This window comes from Bacillus rossius, chromosome 1 (assembly GCF_032445375.1).
Source record: "Bacillus rossius redtenbacheri isolate Brsri chromosome 1, Brsri_v3, whole genome shotgun sequence".
NCBI classification, from domain to species: domain Eukaryota; kingdom Metazoa; phylum Arthropoda; class Insecta; order Phasmatodea; family Bacillidae; genus Bacillus; species Bacillus rossius.
The window spans coordinates 195,207,349-195,228,368 of record NC_086330.1 but is presented as its reverse complement, the minus strand read 5'-3'; the positions used below and the strand labels follow the sequence as shown (position 1 = coordinate 195,228,368).

The 21,020-nt window shown below is 41.5% G+C and overlaps 1 protein-coding gene across 9 annotated transcripts in view; it reads right to left on the bottom strand.

Moving 5' to 3' along the window:
- Positions 1–21,020, bottom strand: part of LOC134527198 (importin-11-like) — a 423,976-nt gene that overhangs the window by 105,643 nt on the left and 297,313 nt on the right. For all 9 annotated transcript variants that reach the window (XM_063359649.1, XM_063359652.1, XM_063359648.1 and 6 more), the window contains 2 exons: positions 2,702–2,866; positions 1,896–2,168 (listed from right to left, as the gene is read on the bottom strand). In XM_063359649.1, coding sequence (XP_063215719.1) covers positions 1,896–2,168; positions 2,702–2,866 — 438 coding nt within the window. The remainder of the gene's footprint in view (positions 1–1,895; positions 2,169–2,701; positions 2,867–21,020) is intronic.

Sequence of the window (21,020 nt, the reverse complement as noted above, 5' to 3'; positions counted from 1 at the left end):
ATTTTCTGTCAGTTTCCTCCTCCTGTCGGTAAGCACAAGATTGTAGATACTGAAAAACCTTTCAGCATTTTCATTTATTTCAAACAAACTGGTTTGCTGCTTGCTGGACTGAGGGTCACTTTCAATTTATAATTTTTATTTTTATTTTTTTAATTTTTTTTAACTTTTATGCCCACCTGACTGACAGAGCTTATCCAAGTTATCTTTCTTCTCCCATTCCAACCTTATATTACGTATCCCACAAATTAAAATTCCCGATTCACTTACATAAAATTTTTCTTCTTTGTAGTCACTCGCACGGTCTTTAATAGTTATTTTGAGTCGCCCCATATCTAGAGAAACTTATACCTACTTCCGCAGACGCACAAAAAAAAAAAAATACAACAAAATGCACACAATGCACCGACTGGACAAATGTCACAACATTTATACATACAAAACTATGGTGATCTGATCAGAAAGCAGCGAAAACAGTGTGTGCGCAGCGAAATTTAAAATAATGCGATAATAAACGCCTCGAAACGGACAGTGTGAGCGCTTCGACCGTAAGCTAAGGTTCGCGCACGTGCATGTAGTTCGAACTTCCAACGCCAGATCAACGCGCCAGCACTTCAGATGTGCTGCGATCTGTTGTCGATATTGGAACTACATGTACGTACGAAGTCGATTAGTCAAATCACAGCTTTTGTTCGCGGCGAGCGGCGAGTTTGTGACGTGCCGTGTTTATTGTGTTGTAATTTCTTGGTAGTAAACAATCCTCGGAAGCAAAAAATAGCAAAATCGAAAGATGTTTCGTATTGATTACAGCTGATTAGATAATGTTGCAAGCTAAATAGTTTTCAAACAAATAATATTGATAAATTGTGTTCGCACTGTTAGCTGGCATGGACGGGATTTTTTTTACTATACATTCAACAGTAAATGTGAATGCGGGACCAAAATTATACGACTGTGTTTGCAGTACCCTGAATAACATATGTATTTGCCGTTAAAACATTAATGGTATATTTAATTTGATAAGTCTTATTCTGAACATAATACTTTGTGCTGAAGTGAATATTCTCAAAGGTAGTTATTTGTTGTGTAGGGCCAATCGGCACTTCTTTTAATGATCTTCTAAGTATTGTAAATCGTCGCATATATTTCGCAAAAACCCGGGAATTTCGCATCTATTTAGCATTTATCGCAATTGCGAAAACAACATACCATTAATCATAACACAGTTAAGTATTTAAATGAAAATATTTAGTTAGCTTAAAAAAACTTTTTGATTAGATTTCCTAAAATTAAAGGGGTGAATAATATTGCAACTACAATAATACCCCGCCAGCCCATGTGAGGGCGCATAGCATGGACATATACAAGTAGACAGTGACTGAGCACCAGAGTGCAGTTGGCAACAGAGACCTAAGTTCAATGCCAAACTATAAATTTATCACAAACGAACTGAACATTGTAGCTTGCTGCACACTGCACGAAGTAGGTCGATAATCAGTGTTATGATCGCTTATGAATGCTGAAGAGCTGACAATCAAACTGTAGTACTGAGAAACTAGCTCGAGTGTTTTTACATGTTCCTGGCTTTCTTGCAGGAACGCAGAAGGCTCCAGGCATGCTTGCATTTAGCACATGACTGTCTAGTTGATAGGGTGGCATCAGAGCTAGCATTTTCTTCCTTAAGCATGTCTCGATGACGAGGTCTTTAGAGAAGGTGACAATCAGCAAACCACTCAGGGATACTTTAACAGATGTCAGCCATTGTCTATATCAAGAAACTATTTGCCGGAATCAGAAGGTCATACAAAAATTCAAACCCAGGTGCTTAGGAACAAGAGCGTGTGTTACGACTGCACCAAGGGGATCTATGGTGTGCTTGCATGCTGACAATGTGTCACCTTCAAGAAGAGGTCCGGGGCCAGAAGGATGTTGGCCTGGATGATGTAGAAGCAGGTGCGGATGTTGTCCGTGCAGTGCTCCAGCAGGTGAGGCATGTTGCGAAACAGCTGCAGCAGCTCAGGCGTGACCTGCGAGGAGTTCTCCAGCACGGCCAGCCACAGCTCCAGGCCGTCCTCCATCAGGTACACGTGTGCCGGCTGGCTGAGGTCCGTGCTCAGGGCCACCATGGGGACCAGGAATGGGTACAGGGTCTCTGTCACCATGCCGAAGGCCTGGATCACATCCCAAACATTAGCTCCGGCCGGATCCTGGCTTCACTGGTCATTCTAACACCCGTCTGTAGTTACAGAGAAAGGCTAATACATCAGCATGAGAAGTGGAAATAATTTTTCATGTATGTGTTACTTATTAGTGGTTATGTATGAGGTCCCTGCTTGTTGTGTTGTGACTACCTGCATGGAATGATTTCCTTGTAGGTGTTGCCACTTATACATAGTGCTGACATGATTGTGGTACCTGCCCATGTGCCATGCCTGCATCTTTTTTTGTGTCTTTTGTGCGTGTGTATCTTTGAGCCCACTATTAAATTTCCTTCACTGTCTGTGGGCATGTCACAAATAGTAACAAATAAATAATAAATGAAACAATCAAATATGTAAAAGTAAAAATCTACTTTAATACTACAGTGCTAATCAATATTACTAGTAGTGCATGTGTTCATTTACAAAATGTGAAATTTAATTCAAACACATAAAAGTAAAGGTATACCTGTACAATAATTGTAACCCAAACAACTGAGCCGTACCTTCACCAGGTGAACCATGGTGGAGACAATGGCACAGCGAAGCATGTTGTGTTCTGCTGACTGCTGCCACAGCTGTGGGAGGTACTGCACGAGTGAGTTGGCAAATGGTCGAATCGAGAATCCAACCCTCTCTATGATGAAAGACAGCACATACAACACATGCATCTGGAAAAAACATAATATTTCCATGAAGTCTGACATAATTAATAACCACCATAAAATTTAATAAATGAGATAAGACTTCACATAAAACCTTAACTACATTTTGTTACCAGTACAGTTCATTTTCAAAACAAAGTACATATTGTGTTTATCCTAAAATATTGTGACTCGAATAAAAATAAAGTAGCGTCATACTTTTTGATTATGAGTTTATGAAAAAGACTTTATGGATTGGATATCGCAATTCAAGTACATAGCACTTCAAAATTATTACAATTATTAAATTGATTACAAATTTACTAGACCCTTTCTAGTGCCAACATTCTCTAATAGAAAGCTATCGAGCAGTTTACCAGAAGTTACCTGTTTTGACAAGAAATTAGGTTAAATTAGTTAGGTTAGTTACTTTAAAAATTATAAAATATTAAGTTAAGCATAGCCTCTCTAACTAGCCAGCTTCTTTTAAAACACCAGTTATAATTGAAATAATTGCCCTTTGAAGGATAGTCTAGCAACATAATAAGTACTCAATAAAATAATCTTCAGATTTGTTTCTCCTTTTTTGTTTCTCATTTTTCAATTTCAGTTTAAGAATACTTGAAGACTTGAGTTGTTTCGCCTGCCTTTTTAAATAATTTTAGTATTAACTGTAAGCTTTATTTTACATGGTTCTTACTTTATAATTTTCCTTTAATATTATGTCATTTTAATAGTTTCGGCCTTTTTATTTTCATGTTGGCATAATTGTCACTGATTATATTTTAAGTTTATTTAGTTTATTTAATTATGTCTTAAGTTTATAATTTTTTTAGTAATTTATTTTTAATCCTTTTAAAAGTGTTTTTGAAGGTTGTTAATTTTTATATTTAAGTCTGAGAACTTAAATGAAAGTTTAATACATTTCTGGAACTTTCTGCATAAAATTTGAGTCTTCCTTCCTCGCTGTGAGAAAAGCAAAATTGAAGAGGGGGAATTGGTGACGTATTGCGCCGCGCGAGTGAAGTGCGTGGGCAGGAGTTAGTCTGGCCTGAAAGGATACGGACAAAAGGCACAACCGTGCGTGACTGTTTTCACGGACTTAATTCATCACAGTTTTAAACATGAACACTGTGAACCAGCTACACCACTGTGGTCCGCAATGTCTGGAAGAAATGTGTCCATGTCCACGAGTTCATGCGCCGGAGGGCATAAGCGGATCTGCTGTGCCTTCAAGACATTGCTGGGTTCGATGCTGTCCAGAACCCAGGTTTATGGCATACATCTTGGGAGACGTGTGCTTTCTTCACGAGGAACCTGAACTCAAGTAAGTGGACCTGTCCAAGAGGGCGAGTCGTGGTTTCAAACCAGGCTCGATCAGCTGAAGTGCTTCCCCATTCTACTGTGTGCAGCACACGAGCTGGAAAGAAATCTTGATAGAAGAATAGAGTTATTTTTTGTGGACATGAAACAATTAGTAATTTTACTCACAGTAGATTTAAGGCCAAAATCCTTTAATGCGCATCAACAAAAACTATTCCTTCTCGAAATGACTGTGTTAACGACTGTAGGTCGCCAAGAGTTTATGCCATTCGTACACATTTGTGTATAGCCCAGGTTGAGTAACTGTTTCAAGTTTCAATATACCTTTTTAAATTATAAAAATGTTTTACAATTTTTTTAATAATATGATTTGTTTTGGTGTCACGTTAGTGTTGGAGTATGGATTGGTGAAAAATTATGTAATTATTAATTTAATTACTTTTCAGACTTTATTTGTCATATTTTTAATGTGCACAAAATTGAGCAGTAGTAAAAATGTTCACTGAAATGTTGTTTATATTTATAAGAATATATAAAGTACTGTTTTACATTTTGTATCGTCGCTGTGTTCAAAAAGAAAAAAATTATTATTAAATTATTCAAAACATTTATTAATTTTGTTAACTCTTTGTAAGAACTTTCAAAGTGGCTGTTTCCTTAAAATTAATATCATAATTGTGTTTTTGAGGGCACCTGCTTCAGGGAATAGCGATTTACTGGGAAAAAGTTTATATTTTAAATTTTTTAAAAATTGTGAAGGCCGTTCCCAGTACAGTGTCTAAATTGCAGTGGTTACATCTGAGCGGGAAAGGAGGTTGCATGATTTAATTGTGATTCCATTTTTTTTTTTTTTGCCTGGACAAAAGTAACATTTCTGTTGACCTTTATGCCATGCTGTGTATCAGGTTCAGTTTTGTCAATTCCTGTTTTTTTTTTTTTTTTTTTTTTTCTTGAGGTATCAGGAAGATTGAGGAAGGATTATCAACTCATGAAATGTTGTATCACAAGATCCAAAGCTAAATTCTTGAAAAATGCACATCTTGGTATTGATAAATATGTGTGTTGGACTTGTTGATTAACTGAGAATTGATGCCCCTGATGTTCATTATTGAGAAAAATACTGTCAAAGGCCACCTGTTGCTTATTCTGAAAACAAAGTACTGCCTTTGAACTCATCAATTACATGAACACCTCATTTTGTCAGGTTATAAAAAGTTATAATTTCTGGTTTGTCGAGTTCTCCCAATTGTTCATCAATAGTGTCATCAAATGTAGTGTCCAAAAGAGCGGTACATTTTTGTTCTTTTTAGGTACTAAGTTACCAGTTTGTAAAAATGCAAACATATTGTTTCTTTGTGGTCTGTCTTTTGTGTTGTTGAATACAGCTGTAATCTTTTTTTATTCTTCCGCAGAGTCCAGACAACAGTTATTTTCTTTTGTAAGAGATCCATAGGTAATGGTACAGAAGTAAAATAGTTGTCCATAGCAAAATTCCTATCAGTGTTAATGATTGGGGCAGAGATGTGGTTTAAAATATGATTTGCTGTGTTTTAAACTTTGTATAGGCCATTGGTTGCTGGCCAGCATCTTTTGTAAAATATTGTCAACATATTGTCACCTTTATGTCATATTTAGCAGACTTGTTGGCAATACAATGGTGAAACTTGCACCATCCTCTAAAACTTTCAACCATTTTGTTGACAGTCATGCATTCCCCAATCTGATAATTTGCTAAGCAGTGAGCCACAAATCCTTAAAAAATATTTTATTTTGGAGCTAGGTAATCTGTTGCTTTTCGTATCTCTCTGTCATTAAGACCTCACATCTGAGGGCTCGTAGCAGCAAGTAAAATCTTCTCGTGAAATTGTTGCCAGAAACAACCTAAGGAGGTGCCATCGTTACTCTACATTCCTTCAAGATTTATGCACTAAGTCATCTATAGCAGTCCTAGCAAGGCACTTAGCTCCTCAAAGTTTGTGTCAAGACAGTCCCTTTGACACCATAATTCTCAAGTATTTTCGCTAGACGAATGTTCATATAATTTACTATTTATTGCACACAATATCCGGAAAATATATTTTCAGGAATATAAAATTGATAAAGAATTCCTGGCAACTTTTTTCACACCTAGAATATGAGTCACAAGGTTGTGATTTCCAGCATGCATGTTTGTCCACGGGGATGCATTGACCACACTGTTGTCTTGTCTTTTCCCAGGATGGTAACTGGTGGCCCACAGATCTCCCCCTCCCCTTCCCCTTGACATTAAAAAACCATAATCATAAGCAGAATTCAGAATGCTTTTTATCTGTTCACGTTTACTTGACACTTGGGCCTGTACTCCTACACAGAACATGCTGCTGTACCTCTGAATGATATTTTGGAATATAGTAAAATGCAGAGACCAAAATTTGTTCACTTTATTTTTGATTAATTCTGGATTCTTCTCAAACAGGCATTCACGTCAGTTCAAACTCATCTCTTGGCTCTCCTTTATTTTTCCATGTGTTTTAGGGGAACAGGTGTTGCACTGGTTCAGGGTTCTAACCCATGTGGCAAACTCTTATCTTCTTGTACTGTTGTGCACGGCTGTTGTGCAAGGTGTAATTTTCCTGCCAACTGTGTGTACCTATCTACCTGTTTGAGCATCTTTGTTTCATGAGCAACATGGTGCTTTCCTGGGTCTATACTATCGCACTTCCTGGAGGACGTGGGAGTGCCGGCCAAGGCATGTGAGACTATGCAGGAGTTACGGTGGAGGGCAGAACAGTATCGTGGTTCAAAGCTCGCTACAGCACCTGCACCGGAGGTTTCTCCTAGTAGCGTTGCAGACCCCTTACCTCCCTAAATTTGCAGAGTAATTTTTTGCCATTAATTTTTAAGTATTGCAGTAGAGTCAGTTAATAAGATAAGCCAAAGTTAATAGTTTGTCTGAGAGGTTTCATACTTGTATTTTATCATTCTTAATATTCTTATAATTAATTTTGATACTTCTCACCTAGGTTGCTCCATTATTATTTGTGTATTTTTTTTCTTCCCAGTATTTTATTAATTTTAAATATGAGTTTGATGCCGGTATTATACGTTTAGATTTACTCGATAGTTATAATATATATTTATTTCATAATATATTTATTCCAGGCAATTTTCAATGCAAACAGACTTAATATCAAAAAGTAATATTCTATGGAACTAAAATTCTTTTAGTCACCCAAAATTTTCAGGTGTTTATGTAGGAGAGATTCAGACCAACTGAGAGTTAGCTGGAAGTCTGGGTAGGCACATCTTCAATCCAGTAATCGTAGCCACTCCTCCTTTAATCAGAAATGGTTTTTAAAGTCTTTACAATCTTTACCCCAGTAGTCTTCAGTAGAGCTACAGGATATACTCAGTTTACTTGTAGCAGATGGAAAGCGGCCGACTTGAAATTAGTGAATGAGATAGATCTCATAAACTCACTGTTAACTAAGTGTGCTGAATATTTTCTTCACATTTTATGCAACATAGTTAAGGCTCAGGGATCATTTAAAGATTTCTCTAAAGAGTACGCTTATCCCCCGCGGCTGCGGGAAAAGTGCATAATGGATTTGATGTACAGGCTTCAGGCCCCTTGCGAGACAATGATCAATTTTGACAACTTTATGCTTGACTTTGTAAAAGTGCTGAATGTTGAGTTATTCAAGAAAATGCTGGTTAAGATTAAACTTAATAATCTCTCATCCGTGATGAAGCAACATTGCATATTCATGCCTGCTCCACAAACAGTGGCAAGAGTTAAGGGGGTTCCCTCGCGAGGTGGAAAAATAAAGCTTCTTGCTACATGAAACTACGATGCCCCATTTCCTGTGAATTTGCTTCGTGTACAGGAAGCGAGTTTCGGCTTCTCAGTTAACATCATCGCATGTAAGGAGAACTGCACTGCGAAAGACTTGCACCGCAGCGACAAGTGTGGGAGCAAATCCACTAGCCAATTATCTGGTTCCGTTGTTGTTGCAGTGTTTATAATTTCCTGTGTTGGTAAATACAAGAGCTTTGCACAGTGTGACTCGTGCGACTAAAGTTACCCCCATTTGCACCATTACTTCGCACAATACTTGCTTGCGAGTGTGTATCGCTATCAGCGAGGTCTTTGAGACTGATTTGTTCATTAGATTGCATGTGACGATATATTTTCCTGAAATTAATATATTTTGTATGGTTCCCCATTTAATATTGAAAATGATTCTGGGACTTAATTTTTGGTTTTCAATGCGTTGCATAGTGCATGAAGGCATTAGGAGATTGAAATTTGGCTCCCCTTTGAGCATTAACATGTGTTTGTGTCCCAGATATGGAATCCCTTTGGAGGGTGTGACTAAAGAGCAGGGCATAGTGAATGTAACTCGCAGTTGGCGGAATTTTGGCATATTATTTTTGATGTCTTAACTAAAAAGAAAGGCACTCGCGACATTTTGCCTAATAGGTTTAACGTAAGGGTTAATGTTCCGGTCAGGCCACCCTAGTTCATTGTGATTCAACGATTATTGTCAAACAGATGTTTGAAGGCCCGTCTGTGCATTTGCGAGATGTTTTTTCGCACTTATTGTTAATTAAGAATCGACGACCCACTCTTTGCCCCTTTTGTCTACCACTTTCTGAAAAATATGTATTGTACTGACATCAACCGAGCCTGAGCCCCAGAAGCATGGTCAGCCTCCGCCACCATTCCCCTCGCCCCGTCCCTATTCCCTCACTGGCAGTCGCACCATCACAAGTACGTAATCGTGTGTTTAAATAGCGCGCCACGAACTACTTCAAGACGGCGCTGTATCGGCAGTGTGACGTCCCCCTAAATTCATAATAAGTACATTATTAATCTTTTTAATTTTTTTTTACAGTGTATTTGTGTCGCAACTGACAGGCGGGAAGGTTTTTGTTTTGTTTAGCATGTACGTTTTAGTGTGTACGATAAAGACGTTACCGGGCGGACCCGAACATGAACGAAGTCGACATGTATTTAAATTTAAGTGATTAATAATAGTAAAGCCATGGGAGAGCATGTCTTAATTTTAGAAGTGTTTTTGTATTTCATTATGTAAGAATGCAAAACACTTAATTGCAATTGTGTAACGGTAATCTGGCAAGGCAGGAAGGTGCCATGTTGTTCCGAGGGAGCCCTTCACTCGGCAGTTCTCCACCGCCAAAAACCAAGGTAAGACGCTGTCTTCTGCACCCAGGTACTTCACTCTTTGTTCGCTGACCATTAATTCTGTTTTGCTTAATTACTTCAAATCACTTTCATGTTATCCCCGGGGCTTGCAACGGTCGGGGGACTGTTTATTTAAATCATTTTCAACTCTTAACGAGACTCTTTTAAACGCTTCTTACGTAATTACTTGTGCGGGCACGTGCGTTGGACTTACTCCCATAAACCGATTAAGTGTCTTGGGTCTTGGAACCGTATCCTCGTGAAGCAGTGTATGGGAGCACGTGTACACCTTAAACAACTTAAGTATAACTATCTTACTTCTTTTATTTTTTATCGACCACGTGGCGACCTATCCACTGTGAGCAGGCGTTTGGGACGCCTTGAAAGCCCACTGTTAATTAATATAGCATAAGCATGCCCGACGCTGAGAGTGGGCCAGGTCTGAGCATATTACGGGAGGTAACCGAGGGTCTAATTTGCCTCACATGGGCGATGTCCCTGAGACGGATCTCAGCCGGGTCCACGTGCCCTTCCACGGGGTGGCGCCCATTATCTATCAGCACTGCAACGACCCTCCCAAAACCCGAACCACAACAAAAGGCTCCCAAGAGCATGGGGAAAGATGTTAGCTACCGTAGTTGACCGACCTGTACGAGCGAGCGTGCGAAATAGGCAGTTGTGCACCGGTGTGCGAAGAGTACCAGACGGACGGCGCGGACAACGGGAATTCCGGCAGACCAAATGACTGGCCGAGCGCACGTTTCCAGGAAGCTGGCAACAAGGGACCACGTGACTCACATTCCAGGCGCAGCGGACTGTTCGTAGGGCGTGTGTGTGAGTTTTGAAGAGTGAACCAAGGCAATCGATCGGCCTTACCACGGCAGACAGCCATGTCGGGCAATAATCCAGGCGTGATGCAGGCAAGCACTTTGTTCAGAATAAATAACTTGTTCTGTGTTATGTGCGCACGACCTCGCCAGGTAAGCGGGACGGCCGACGCGTCGTGGGTAGACACGTGTGTGTGTCTGGGGCAGTATGAGGGACCACGTGGCCACAATGCCGCCGACGCAAACGAGACGAGCGAAACGGAACACATCAAGTGCACTGATGCGAAATGCGAGGGGACGACACGTGAGGGCAGTTGGTGTCGGAACTGCTGCACGTTTAAACACATGGCATGTTTCAGAAGCACAGAGGTATCTTCCTTCCGAGACGGTTGGGACACCTGCCAGTGATGCTACGACGCGAGACAAACAACGACTGAAAAATCGAACCAAGTCCCGAACTTCGCTGATCAATCACGTGTCTAGCTCATTCCAGTAGGCCAAGTCGAACTGCCTGAGTTTGCTGGACGTACCAGCGATGACCCGCGAAAGTTTGAAAACACATGTCGAAACGTGCCAGATGGCTAGTGGTCAGGTTTTGTAGGGAACGTCCTCCTGGGCGACGCAAAGACATGGTGGGACATAGTGCACGAGTATGACATGCCCTGGGTGGAGTTTTCTAGGAGATTTGAAGCCCAGTTAGCGAACATTAAGACGGAAATGAAGTGCGGACAGAACTGTACTGTCTCGAACAAGGGCAGACTGAATCGGCCGAAGCCTTTATCGTAAAGAGAGTTCGCATGTATAAGCGGCTGTTCCCCATAAGAGAGACGGTGGAGATGCAAGAGGGGGTGGTGGAGTTGATGCGCCCAGAGCTCCAACTGCACCTACGCTTGGTGACACACCTGTCAGCCAAGTGATTCATTCAGCACGTCTGTGCAGTAAAGCAAGATATAATGGCCGCGAAAACCAGCAATACCAGTAACGAGCCACCAGTCAAGCCTGGAGCAGTGATGTCAGTGGAGGAGAAGGTGCTTGTGCAATACGTCCAGCCTGACAACACCCGACAATGTGAGCGCGACCCAGAAAACTGCTCACCGCCAGTGCCACACGTGCATGGCGGGCACACGCCACTGGTACGAGTACTGCTCGGTGCGGAACAAGCCCTGACCAGACTTCATGGCGCTGCAGAAGTCAGGAAACGGACAGCAGAGGACGGCAAGCTAAGTCAGCCTACCTCCACCGCCACATCGAAAGAACCGGAACCAGCAACGGCAAGACATCTTCTGGGGCACGTGGGTGTAGCGGAGGCAGAGCTTCTTCGGATACCGGTGGTTGTTAACGGGTGCCCTGTCAAAGCACTTGTCAACATCGCCGCCAGCTACAACTGCGTCGTGGCACGGTTAGTCGACCACACCAGATTCGAGTCCCGACCGGGCCGACTCCAAGTGGCCACTACGGGAGACACCTGCCTAACGCAGGGTGTCGCTACGCTGGATGTGGACGTGAGAGACCAGTGGTCTACTGCTACTGCTCTGGTGGTGGAAAACCTGCAGGATGATGTCATCCTGAGGCTACCATGGCTGTGCGAGTAGGATGCGGCCATCGAGGTACGAGCCAGATGCATGCACGTCGGCACACAGGGACGCCGGACCATCTACGGACTTGGACGCTCAACGCCTCCAACTACCACCCAGGTCAGTCTCGATGAGTTACGACAAGGAAATTCCTCCTGAATTCCGTATTGACATCCAGACTATCTTAGTGTAACAGTGTCACGTGTTCGCATCTGCGGACCCGTTAAAACGTACCAACATAACTGAACATGCCATTCCTACCCACCCTCACGAGCCAATGTTCATACCACCCGGCAGCTATGGACCTTGCAGGTAGGCAAACCATTCTTGAACAGGTACAGGAAATGCTCTTTGATGGCATCATTGAGCCAAGCGAAATCCCATACAATTTCCAGATCGTGCTAGCTGAAACGAAGGACAGGAACTTACATTTTTGTGTGAATTTCAAGCCTATAAAGAAGGTAATGATTAACGCCCCTCCCCCATTGCTGAACATTGCCGACACACTGACGGGACTGGGAATCGCAAAAATATTCACTTATCTCGACCTTAAATCAAGATACTGGCAGGTAGCCATACGGCCAGAAGGCCGACCTAAGACCGCATTCACGATTCCAGACAGATGTAAGTTCCAGTTTTGTACAATGCCCTTTGGCCTCAAAGATGCACCCGCCACTTTCCAAAGCATGATGACGCGAGTCCTAGACAAATATGCAGGCAAATTCACAGCAGCGTATATAGACAATATCATCATATGGTCTCAAACGTGGGAAAAAAACCCACATCGCGTAGCTTTAGTTTAGGAGAGCTTGGCCATGCACGAACTCACTTGCAACCGTTATAAATGCTACATAGGAAAGACAGAGTTAGATTTCCTCGGATTAGTTGTCAATTTCGAAGGTAAACAGGCAGACGGAAAAATAACTAGGGGTATTCGTAAACAGGTACCCGTCTAGCACTCGAAAACAACTACAATTGTTTCTGGGACTGGCAAATTGGCTACACGCCTTTATTCCGAAGTTCTCAATAGTAGCGGCACCTTTGACTGAACAGCTGTCATCGAAAAAACCATTTCACTGGACGGAGCATGCGCAGCACGCCTTTGATGAACTGAAACACCGCTTCTAGCAATGTCACCTGCTAGCGTGACTGAACCCCAGTAAACAGCTGATCGTTCAGACGAACGTGTGACAGGAAGGCATAGGCCCCATCCCATTACAGCTCGGCGACAATGACGGACCACGGATCATAGAGCATGCTAGCGCGAAGTTCGGCGATGTTGAGAGGCGATATAGGGTAAACGAGCGTAAATGCTTAGGGTAGTCTGGGCCCTCAGACGGTACCGACCACATTTAGAGGGGTAACAGTTTGTGTTTAGGACAAACAGTCAATGTCAAAAGTGGCTGGCAACCATGCAGGAGCGACGGTCCAAATTGTCATGCCGGGCCATGTTACTTTAGGCAATGGATTTTGTGGTAGAACATGTGCCAGGTAAACAAAACGAACTAGTGGACTGGTCACGAAATCCTGATGACACTGTAACTGCATACGATGATGCACAATGGGACAAGTCGCTACCACCCACTAGCGGACGTAAATTCTCTAGCCCTTCTACCCTGACGCCAGACGCGACTCTATGCGCCATCGCTATGCCCACTTTATTGCCAGGCGCCGAGTTGGACGACCTGGACGCGTACGTGCGAGCTGTACAGCTGACAGATGCCGGTGCGCAGGCTTTAATACGCAGGTGCAGTGAGGGGGAGCATGAAGGATATCGAACGGTGGACGGCAACCTGCAAGCGCGACCCAGAGGAACGGACCGACCATGGCGTACGTATGCACCTGTCACCATGCACCACGAAGTGTTCGACATGCTGCATGTAAACAGACTCGCCGGACACCCAGGGGCAGACCAAACATTACGCGGCATACGTGAACTGTTCGATTGACCAAGTGTAAACAAGTACGTGCAGGACTGCGTGCACAGCTGTGAACACTGCCACAGATGTAAGACGCGCCGGTCAGACGGAAACGCACAACAGCTACCAAGACAGCAGACGGAACCCTTCCATACAGTTGCCCTCAACATGATAGACCGGTATCCGAGGTCCCCACAAGGGAAAAGATTATTGTTAGTTATAACTGACTGCTACATACGCCGAGTGAAGACCTTATCACTTGCTAACGCCTGCGCCAGCACCATTGCCAGAGTACTAGAAGCAGAGTTGTTCCCGCGCTCGGGATACCCACATGTCATTCTGATGGAAAACGCTATTCAGTTCACCGGATGTAAATGGACTCAGTTGGGATCGAAATGGCAGGTCCTCCTGCACACCACACAGTTGTAACATTCCCGCGCCAACCCGACAGAAAGGCGAAATCAAGAGATCAAGGTACAGTTACAGCATAGGCCCTCGGACGACCACACCCAATGGTACACGCACATCCTGGGCATCCTTTACTGCATACGTCGCAGGGTGAACGCAGCGAAGGGCGAAACACCAGTGACCCTAGTTCAGGGCCGGAACCTTACCCTCCTACGACAGTACCACAGAGTATATAAGTGAACCAGAGACGAAATAGAGGCGAGGTCTCTTTGATCTTGGCGAAATCGACAGCAGACAAGCAGACAGTCGAAAAGTTTGCCGCCATGTTTGTGGCGTGTGCACTGCTCATAAACACATGTTGAATGCTACGTTTTCCTGAAGTATGGATCATTATTCCGTAAAATTTCTACTCGACACATAATTATATTCAATTTGCCATTATGGTTTAATGAGTGGACCATACGTAACGAATGCATTTAGTTACGATTCATGCGTAGATTGGCTAGTGGTGAAGTATTATGAGACGGTGATGTTTTGTTGTGTTAGAGCATGTTTAATTAAGTGACGAACCTATTTGTCCGTGTGTGACGGCGTGTTTGCATAGGCAATTTACGAAATATTTTATTTGCGTGAAATCACAGGTTATACAGCACACAATCCATGACCATATCTGTATACAAGAAAAGATAGTGGGAAGACCTATATCAAATTTGTTGCATTTGATCCTCCAGAAATATTTAAAAATAAATAAATAAAAAAAAAATTACGCAAATGACATGCACACTAATCATTCCTTTCTTTTGGTACGTACTTAAGTGAGTAAAGCATGGAAAGTATTAGGCCTAGTTCTAGGACAGTAGGTAGTCAAACCTGTTGCAATAAATTCAAATTAAATAGTAAATATCAGGAATAGCTTCTCGTGCAAAAGTCTAGAAAAAAAAAAAATCCCTGTTTTTACTAAAGAACTAACTTAATCTCATTTGGGTGAAAGTTCCGTATTGCGTATCCAAGTTAACCCTGTGGTCCTGATGGTACGATTCTGAAGGCACGGTCTTGTACAGCTGACCCTGTGGAACATGATGCTTATTTTTTTTTAGCAGTGGGAGAGACACGTAGCGCTGAGGCGTAGCGCGAAACCTGATGTAATTTATCTTACAAATAATTTATTTTTTATATCAGCTTTCGCGCTGTAAAATGCTACGCTCATTCCCACTGCTAAAAAAAAAGCATCATGTACCACAGGTTCAGTTGTACAGGATCATGCCATCAGAATCATGCCATCAGGATCAAAGGTATATCTGGATACACCTGGATACGCAATACGGAACATTTACCCTCATTTGTTAAGTATGATATGGTTAGATTACATTGGGATAAGGTTTATTAGGTTACAATTATGTTTGGTTAGGTTTACCTTAGGTTAGGTAACCGAAATGATAATGTTTCATGTTAATGAAATCATTACTCAACACTATATGTACCCACATGAAAAAAGTACATATAAATGAAAATTTTAGCCCATCACTTATGTTTTAAAGCACTCTGATGGTTTTACTCAAACACTTATAGGTCTATAAGCAGCTATTTTATTTTAACACGCTAGGCCAATTTTAATCGCGATAATTCCTATATTCGTTTACTGCATAAGTTAACAAACCCACATTACACTCTAAAATATTACTGATAATTAAGATAACAAATAGAAGAAGAAAAGTAACAGCCACATTTTGCAAGTTGTGGAATCAACATTGCAGAACTTATAGGTAATAGGTTGACACAATATTTTTACTTACAGTATTTCATCTATAGGAAATCTGAAGAAGCTTTTTTTTCAGGTTGACCACTGTTGTTTGAACAGTTTGGTGCCGAGCACCAAGTGGCTCCAAAACGTTAACGAAACTCATTCATTTTCATAAAACTGATCTCTGCAGCATCCCGAAGTTTAAAATGCTATACCAACGCCAGAATTATACTTGCCACAAAAATGGTGGCTAGCCTACGATGTGTCAACACGGCGAGTTCGGGTGTGCACAGCTGATTACGCCTCTGGTTCTTATCTCCTCTGTAACAGTACCATGTGCAACAACAGCGAACGGAAGTAGAGGCAGAGGTTCCAGAGGACCGGCTGAGGCGACTAGCAGAGCTACACGACTCTGCGCGATGCAGGCAGGCGGCATATCAGGCGCAGTGCATACCTGAGATGACCCATTCCCCTCCGGCGTTGAACCCCGGACAATTGGTATACGTGTGGTCACACCCACTCTCCTCAGGAAACCGCAAGTTCTGTGCAAGCCTCACACTAAAATATATCGGCCCTGTGCCTGTGATCAAGGCAGGAAACACAGCGGTAGTAATAAAACTACCTTCGGGGCGCACTGCTAAGTACCACAGGGATGACGTACGGTTAGCGTATGAAGCGGGGGAGGAACGGGCAGAAATGAAGGACGGGGAGAGAGCGACCCCACTGCGGCAGGCGCAAGGGGCGGTGACAGGGCCAAACACGTCAACACCAGCGGACACCAAAGAGGCGGGTTTTCCAGGATTTCCGGAAATGGAAATGGGGCACAAGATGCACCTGACCGTCACGAAAGTACAGCCGAGACGGTTGTTCCTCGACTCGGAAGACGATGAAACCTCTTTCGCGGCTTCAATGAGCCACGGGAAACAAACTCCACAACCATGAGACAGACCCCACACCACTGATATGGGAACCGGACGAAGAAGAGGAGAGACCAGAATCGCCAGTAGAGCCACTATGGCCCTTGCATTACTCGCTAGCAGATGCGACATTTCACATGAATGTGAAGGAACCAGCGGAACCCGAAGTGGAGCGTGAAGAGACCGTGGGAGATGTGTCACAAGCTCCGACACCAGCACCACGATACCACCTCCGACCTCGTCGGGAACTTGCGCCTCCTCGCTGCTGCACGATCCGGGAATCAAACTCCGGACATAATCCAGAGGCGGACTCGCACACTTCCATGCCAAAGGTAACGTCGGCATTCCAGTCTGTATCAGGAAGGAGGGGGGAGGGGGAGGGGGGCAATTTACGTCAACTGGGCCTGCACCCCAGAAGCCTGGTCAGCCTCTGCCACCTTTCCCCTCGCCACCCGTCCCACCTCCCTCAATGGCAGTCAGTCGCACCGTCACAAGTACGTAGTCGTGTGTTTAAATAACGCGCCACAAACTACCTCAAGAGGGCGTTGTAGCAGCAGTGCAACGTCCCCCTAAATTCATAATAATTACATTGTAAATCTTTTTATTTTTTTCCGTTTATTTGTGTTGTCACAGATGGGTGGGAGGGTTCTGGTTTTGTTTAATATGTATTTTTAATTGTGTAATATAAAGACGTTGCCGGGGGGACCCGAGCGGACCCGAACGTGAGCGAAGTAGGCATTTATTTAAATATAATAAATCAATAACTGTGTGTTTAATAATAGCAGAGCCGTGGGAGATCGTGCTATAATTATAGAAGTGTTTTCGTATTTCCTTATGATGATTTCAAGGCACTTAATCATAAGAGTGTAAAGGTAATCTGGCAAGGCGGGAAGGCACCATGTTGTTCCGAGAGAGCCCTGTGCTCGGCCAGTTCTCCACCGCCAAAGAAAGAGGTAAGTCACAGCCTTCCGCACCTGGGGACTTCACCCCTTGTACTCTGATCTGTAGTTCTATTTTTATATTTGATTAATTCTCAATCATTTTTCACGCTATCCCCGGGGCTAGCCTCGGTCGGGGGACTGTTTGTTTAAATAATTTTCAACTCTTAACGAGACTCTTTTAAACGCTTCTTACGTAATTACTTGTGCGGGCACGTGCGTTGGACTTACTCCCATAAACCGATTAAGTGCCTTGGGTCTTGGAACTGTATCCTCGTGAAGCAGTGTATGGGAGCACGTGTACACCTTAAACACCTTAAGTATAACTATCTTACTTCTTTTATTTTTTATCGACCACGTGGCGACCTATCCACCGTGAGCAGGCGTTTGGGACGCCTTGAAAGCCCACTGTTAATTAATATAGCATAAGTGTGCCCGAGGCTGAGAGTGGGCCAGGTCTGAGCATATTACGGGAGGTAACCGAGGGTCTAATCTTGCCCCACACGGACGACATCACGCGCAGAGATGGATCTCAGTTTGGTCCAAGTGCCTTTCCTCATGGTGGCACCCATTATCTATCAGCACTGCAACGACCCTCCCGAAACCCGAACAGCAATAGTACATTGCTTCTTTGTGAAACGTTTTATGTATGTGTGGAGCATTCCATTGCAATGTTAAATCTGTATTTACATTGTGTTTTCACCAATTAAATACCATGAATGGTTGGTTACCTTCTAGAAGATATAATACAAATTGTACCCAGGCATTGTTACTTTTCACTGCGACATATTGTTTTTATATCAAATTTTATGACTCTTAATCCTTGAATGTTTAATTACCCTTGGCCACAATATTATATCTTGAATGCTTTTAATATGTTCACGTTTACTTGACAATTGGGCCTGTACTCTTCACAGAATGTGCCACTGTACCTCTGCATGTCCTTTTGTAAATAGTTTAATAATAAATAATATTATAGTATATAATAATATAATAGCACATTTCAGTAACCACAAATATTTGCCTTTTTTATTTCTTATTAACTCTAGACTCTTCTCAAAAAGGTATTCACGGCAGTACAAGCCATCCTTTTGGCTTTCCTTAATTTTTCCAGGTGTTTTGGGGAAACAGGCATTGCACTGGTTTGAGGTTTGAACCCATGTGGCAAACTCTTGTCTCTTTGTATGGTGGTGTGTGATGCAGTAAAAGTGTTGAGTACCAACCTGGTGCCTAATCTCAATTTATTTCCCGATTGTTCTAATGACCAGCAAGTTTTCATAACCCTTTCTGTCAGGGGTCTGAGAGTACTGGAAAAGTAGTCCATAATTGTGAATAATATTATATTTAACATTCATTAATTATTTGATATTGAATATTCACAAATATTTTGATATTTAAAATTTATAAATAATTTGATATTCAACATTAATGAATAATTTGATATTTGAACCACAATTTTAAATTGAATATTTTTTTCAAATTATTTGTCTTTAATAAATAGGTCTAAACCCTGTCAGACATATTCACAAAAACAAATTATTGAAAGAAAAAAAAAGTAACACATGGAGAGACTTACCAAGATGATTTATTTAAAATTTTTATATTTGTACTGTAAAATTATTTCCCCCATTTTTTTAATATTTAATAATTAATCAATGATTATTATTTAAAATTATTAGTAATATTCTATTTCATGTATGTAACAAGATCAACAAAACAACTTTCAAACTTAAAATTTACTGGTTTAAGAAAAAGCATGTTGTCAGTTTTGTTTTTTTAATTTACTCTATTTTACACTTCTTTGTAATGATTCCATATATATTAATCAGCTCTCTTTTATTTTACTGTATTTCGGATACATTTTCATGTACTCCTGTGAAGTGTGAAAAAAAAATTTTCACTGTATGTTAAAATTTTATTACAAAATATTCGTTATTCTTGAATATTGTGATATTCGATTCAAAATTTGATTTGAATGCACAAAAAAAAAAGTATTTGCAAAAACCTACTTTCTGGCTCCATTTCTATAAAAACTTTCTTATAGTTCTCTGCCTTGGTTCTAGGTTTACTTCCCTCTACCCTGGAACCCAGCTTTCTGCATCTTCCACGTTTACTCAAAATCAGGTACATCCTAACTAACTTCTGTTTGCCTTCAACATTTTAGACTCTTCCACACCATTCCTTTCATAAGCACTGATGGGCTAGTTGTATGCTTTACCTTTTCTATTTAATTCTCCTCCAGTTTCCCTTCAATCACCTGGCTGCTCTCCTCTGCACTCCCTCCAATTCCCCCTTGAGCACCACTGTGTTCTCATCCCACACTGCAGCAGTATACTCCAGCATGTGGAGTGTACCATTGTGTTGCACTGCTTCCTTCCCTCAGTATCATTCCAAGGCCTGCCTGCTCTTCTTCACCACCTTTTCCACTTGCTCCCCCAACACAGGTTTCCTTGGATAACTATTGCAAGATATTGCCTCCTACAATTTCCTCCCCTTTCCAGTAGTAGGCACTGTCATTTACTGTTTTATTTTTCTTTGAACATCTGACTATCATTGTCTTGTCCACATTTATCATATATCATTATTCCTTCCCACCCATATTACCAATCTATACTAATCTTCCTGCTAAACTAAAATACAGTTTGCGTAACAACTGTTAACAACCAAAACAGGAGAATTACTAGGTTTTAAAATATAAATGTATATTTCATTGCTTCAATATTCCAAATATTAAAAAAAACATATTATTCATAAAATTGATTACATTTTGTATTAATTTGATTTACTAAAACTTCCTGTTCCGTTAAAAATATGCTGTAAGTAAACTGTAGTACCACATAGAATTTACTACTGTATATTTTGTGAACATCATAACATCATAACTATTTAACAAACAAAAAATATTTTTTTACTAGACTTTTTTAAGACTTTTCTTGCATAACATGCCTTAATGTTAAATTTCTTCAGAGATGTCTTAGCAAGTTTTACTGTAACACATAGAGTACTATAAAAAAACTTATTCAAAATTTAATTCAACTTCAAAAACTATTGGCATTATTGCCTCACATTATGCTTCAAAATGAAACCTGTAGCTTTGAATGCCACTAGATTTGATGTTTGTAAGTACAGTGAAACTTGATTTCTCATTTTGAAGTATATTTTAGGTCTCAGTAAATTGTTTTACATTTAGTTGCAATTCAGTATAAAGTACTTTCATTATTAAATACTAGATAGGTGGGTTTTTTCAAGTACACTAGAATCCCATTATAGCGAGCATGGTAATAGCGAGAACACGGCTATACGAGGTCTTTTTGAGGAATTTACGGCGTGATTGTGTGAAGCTCGC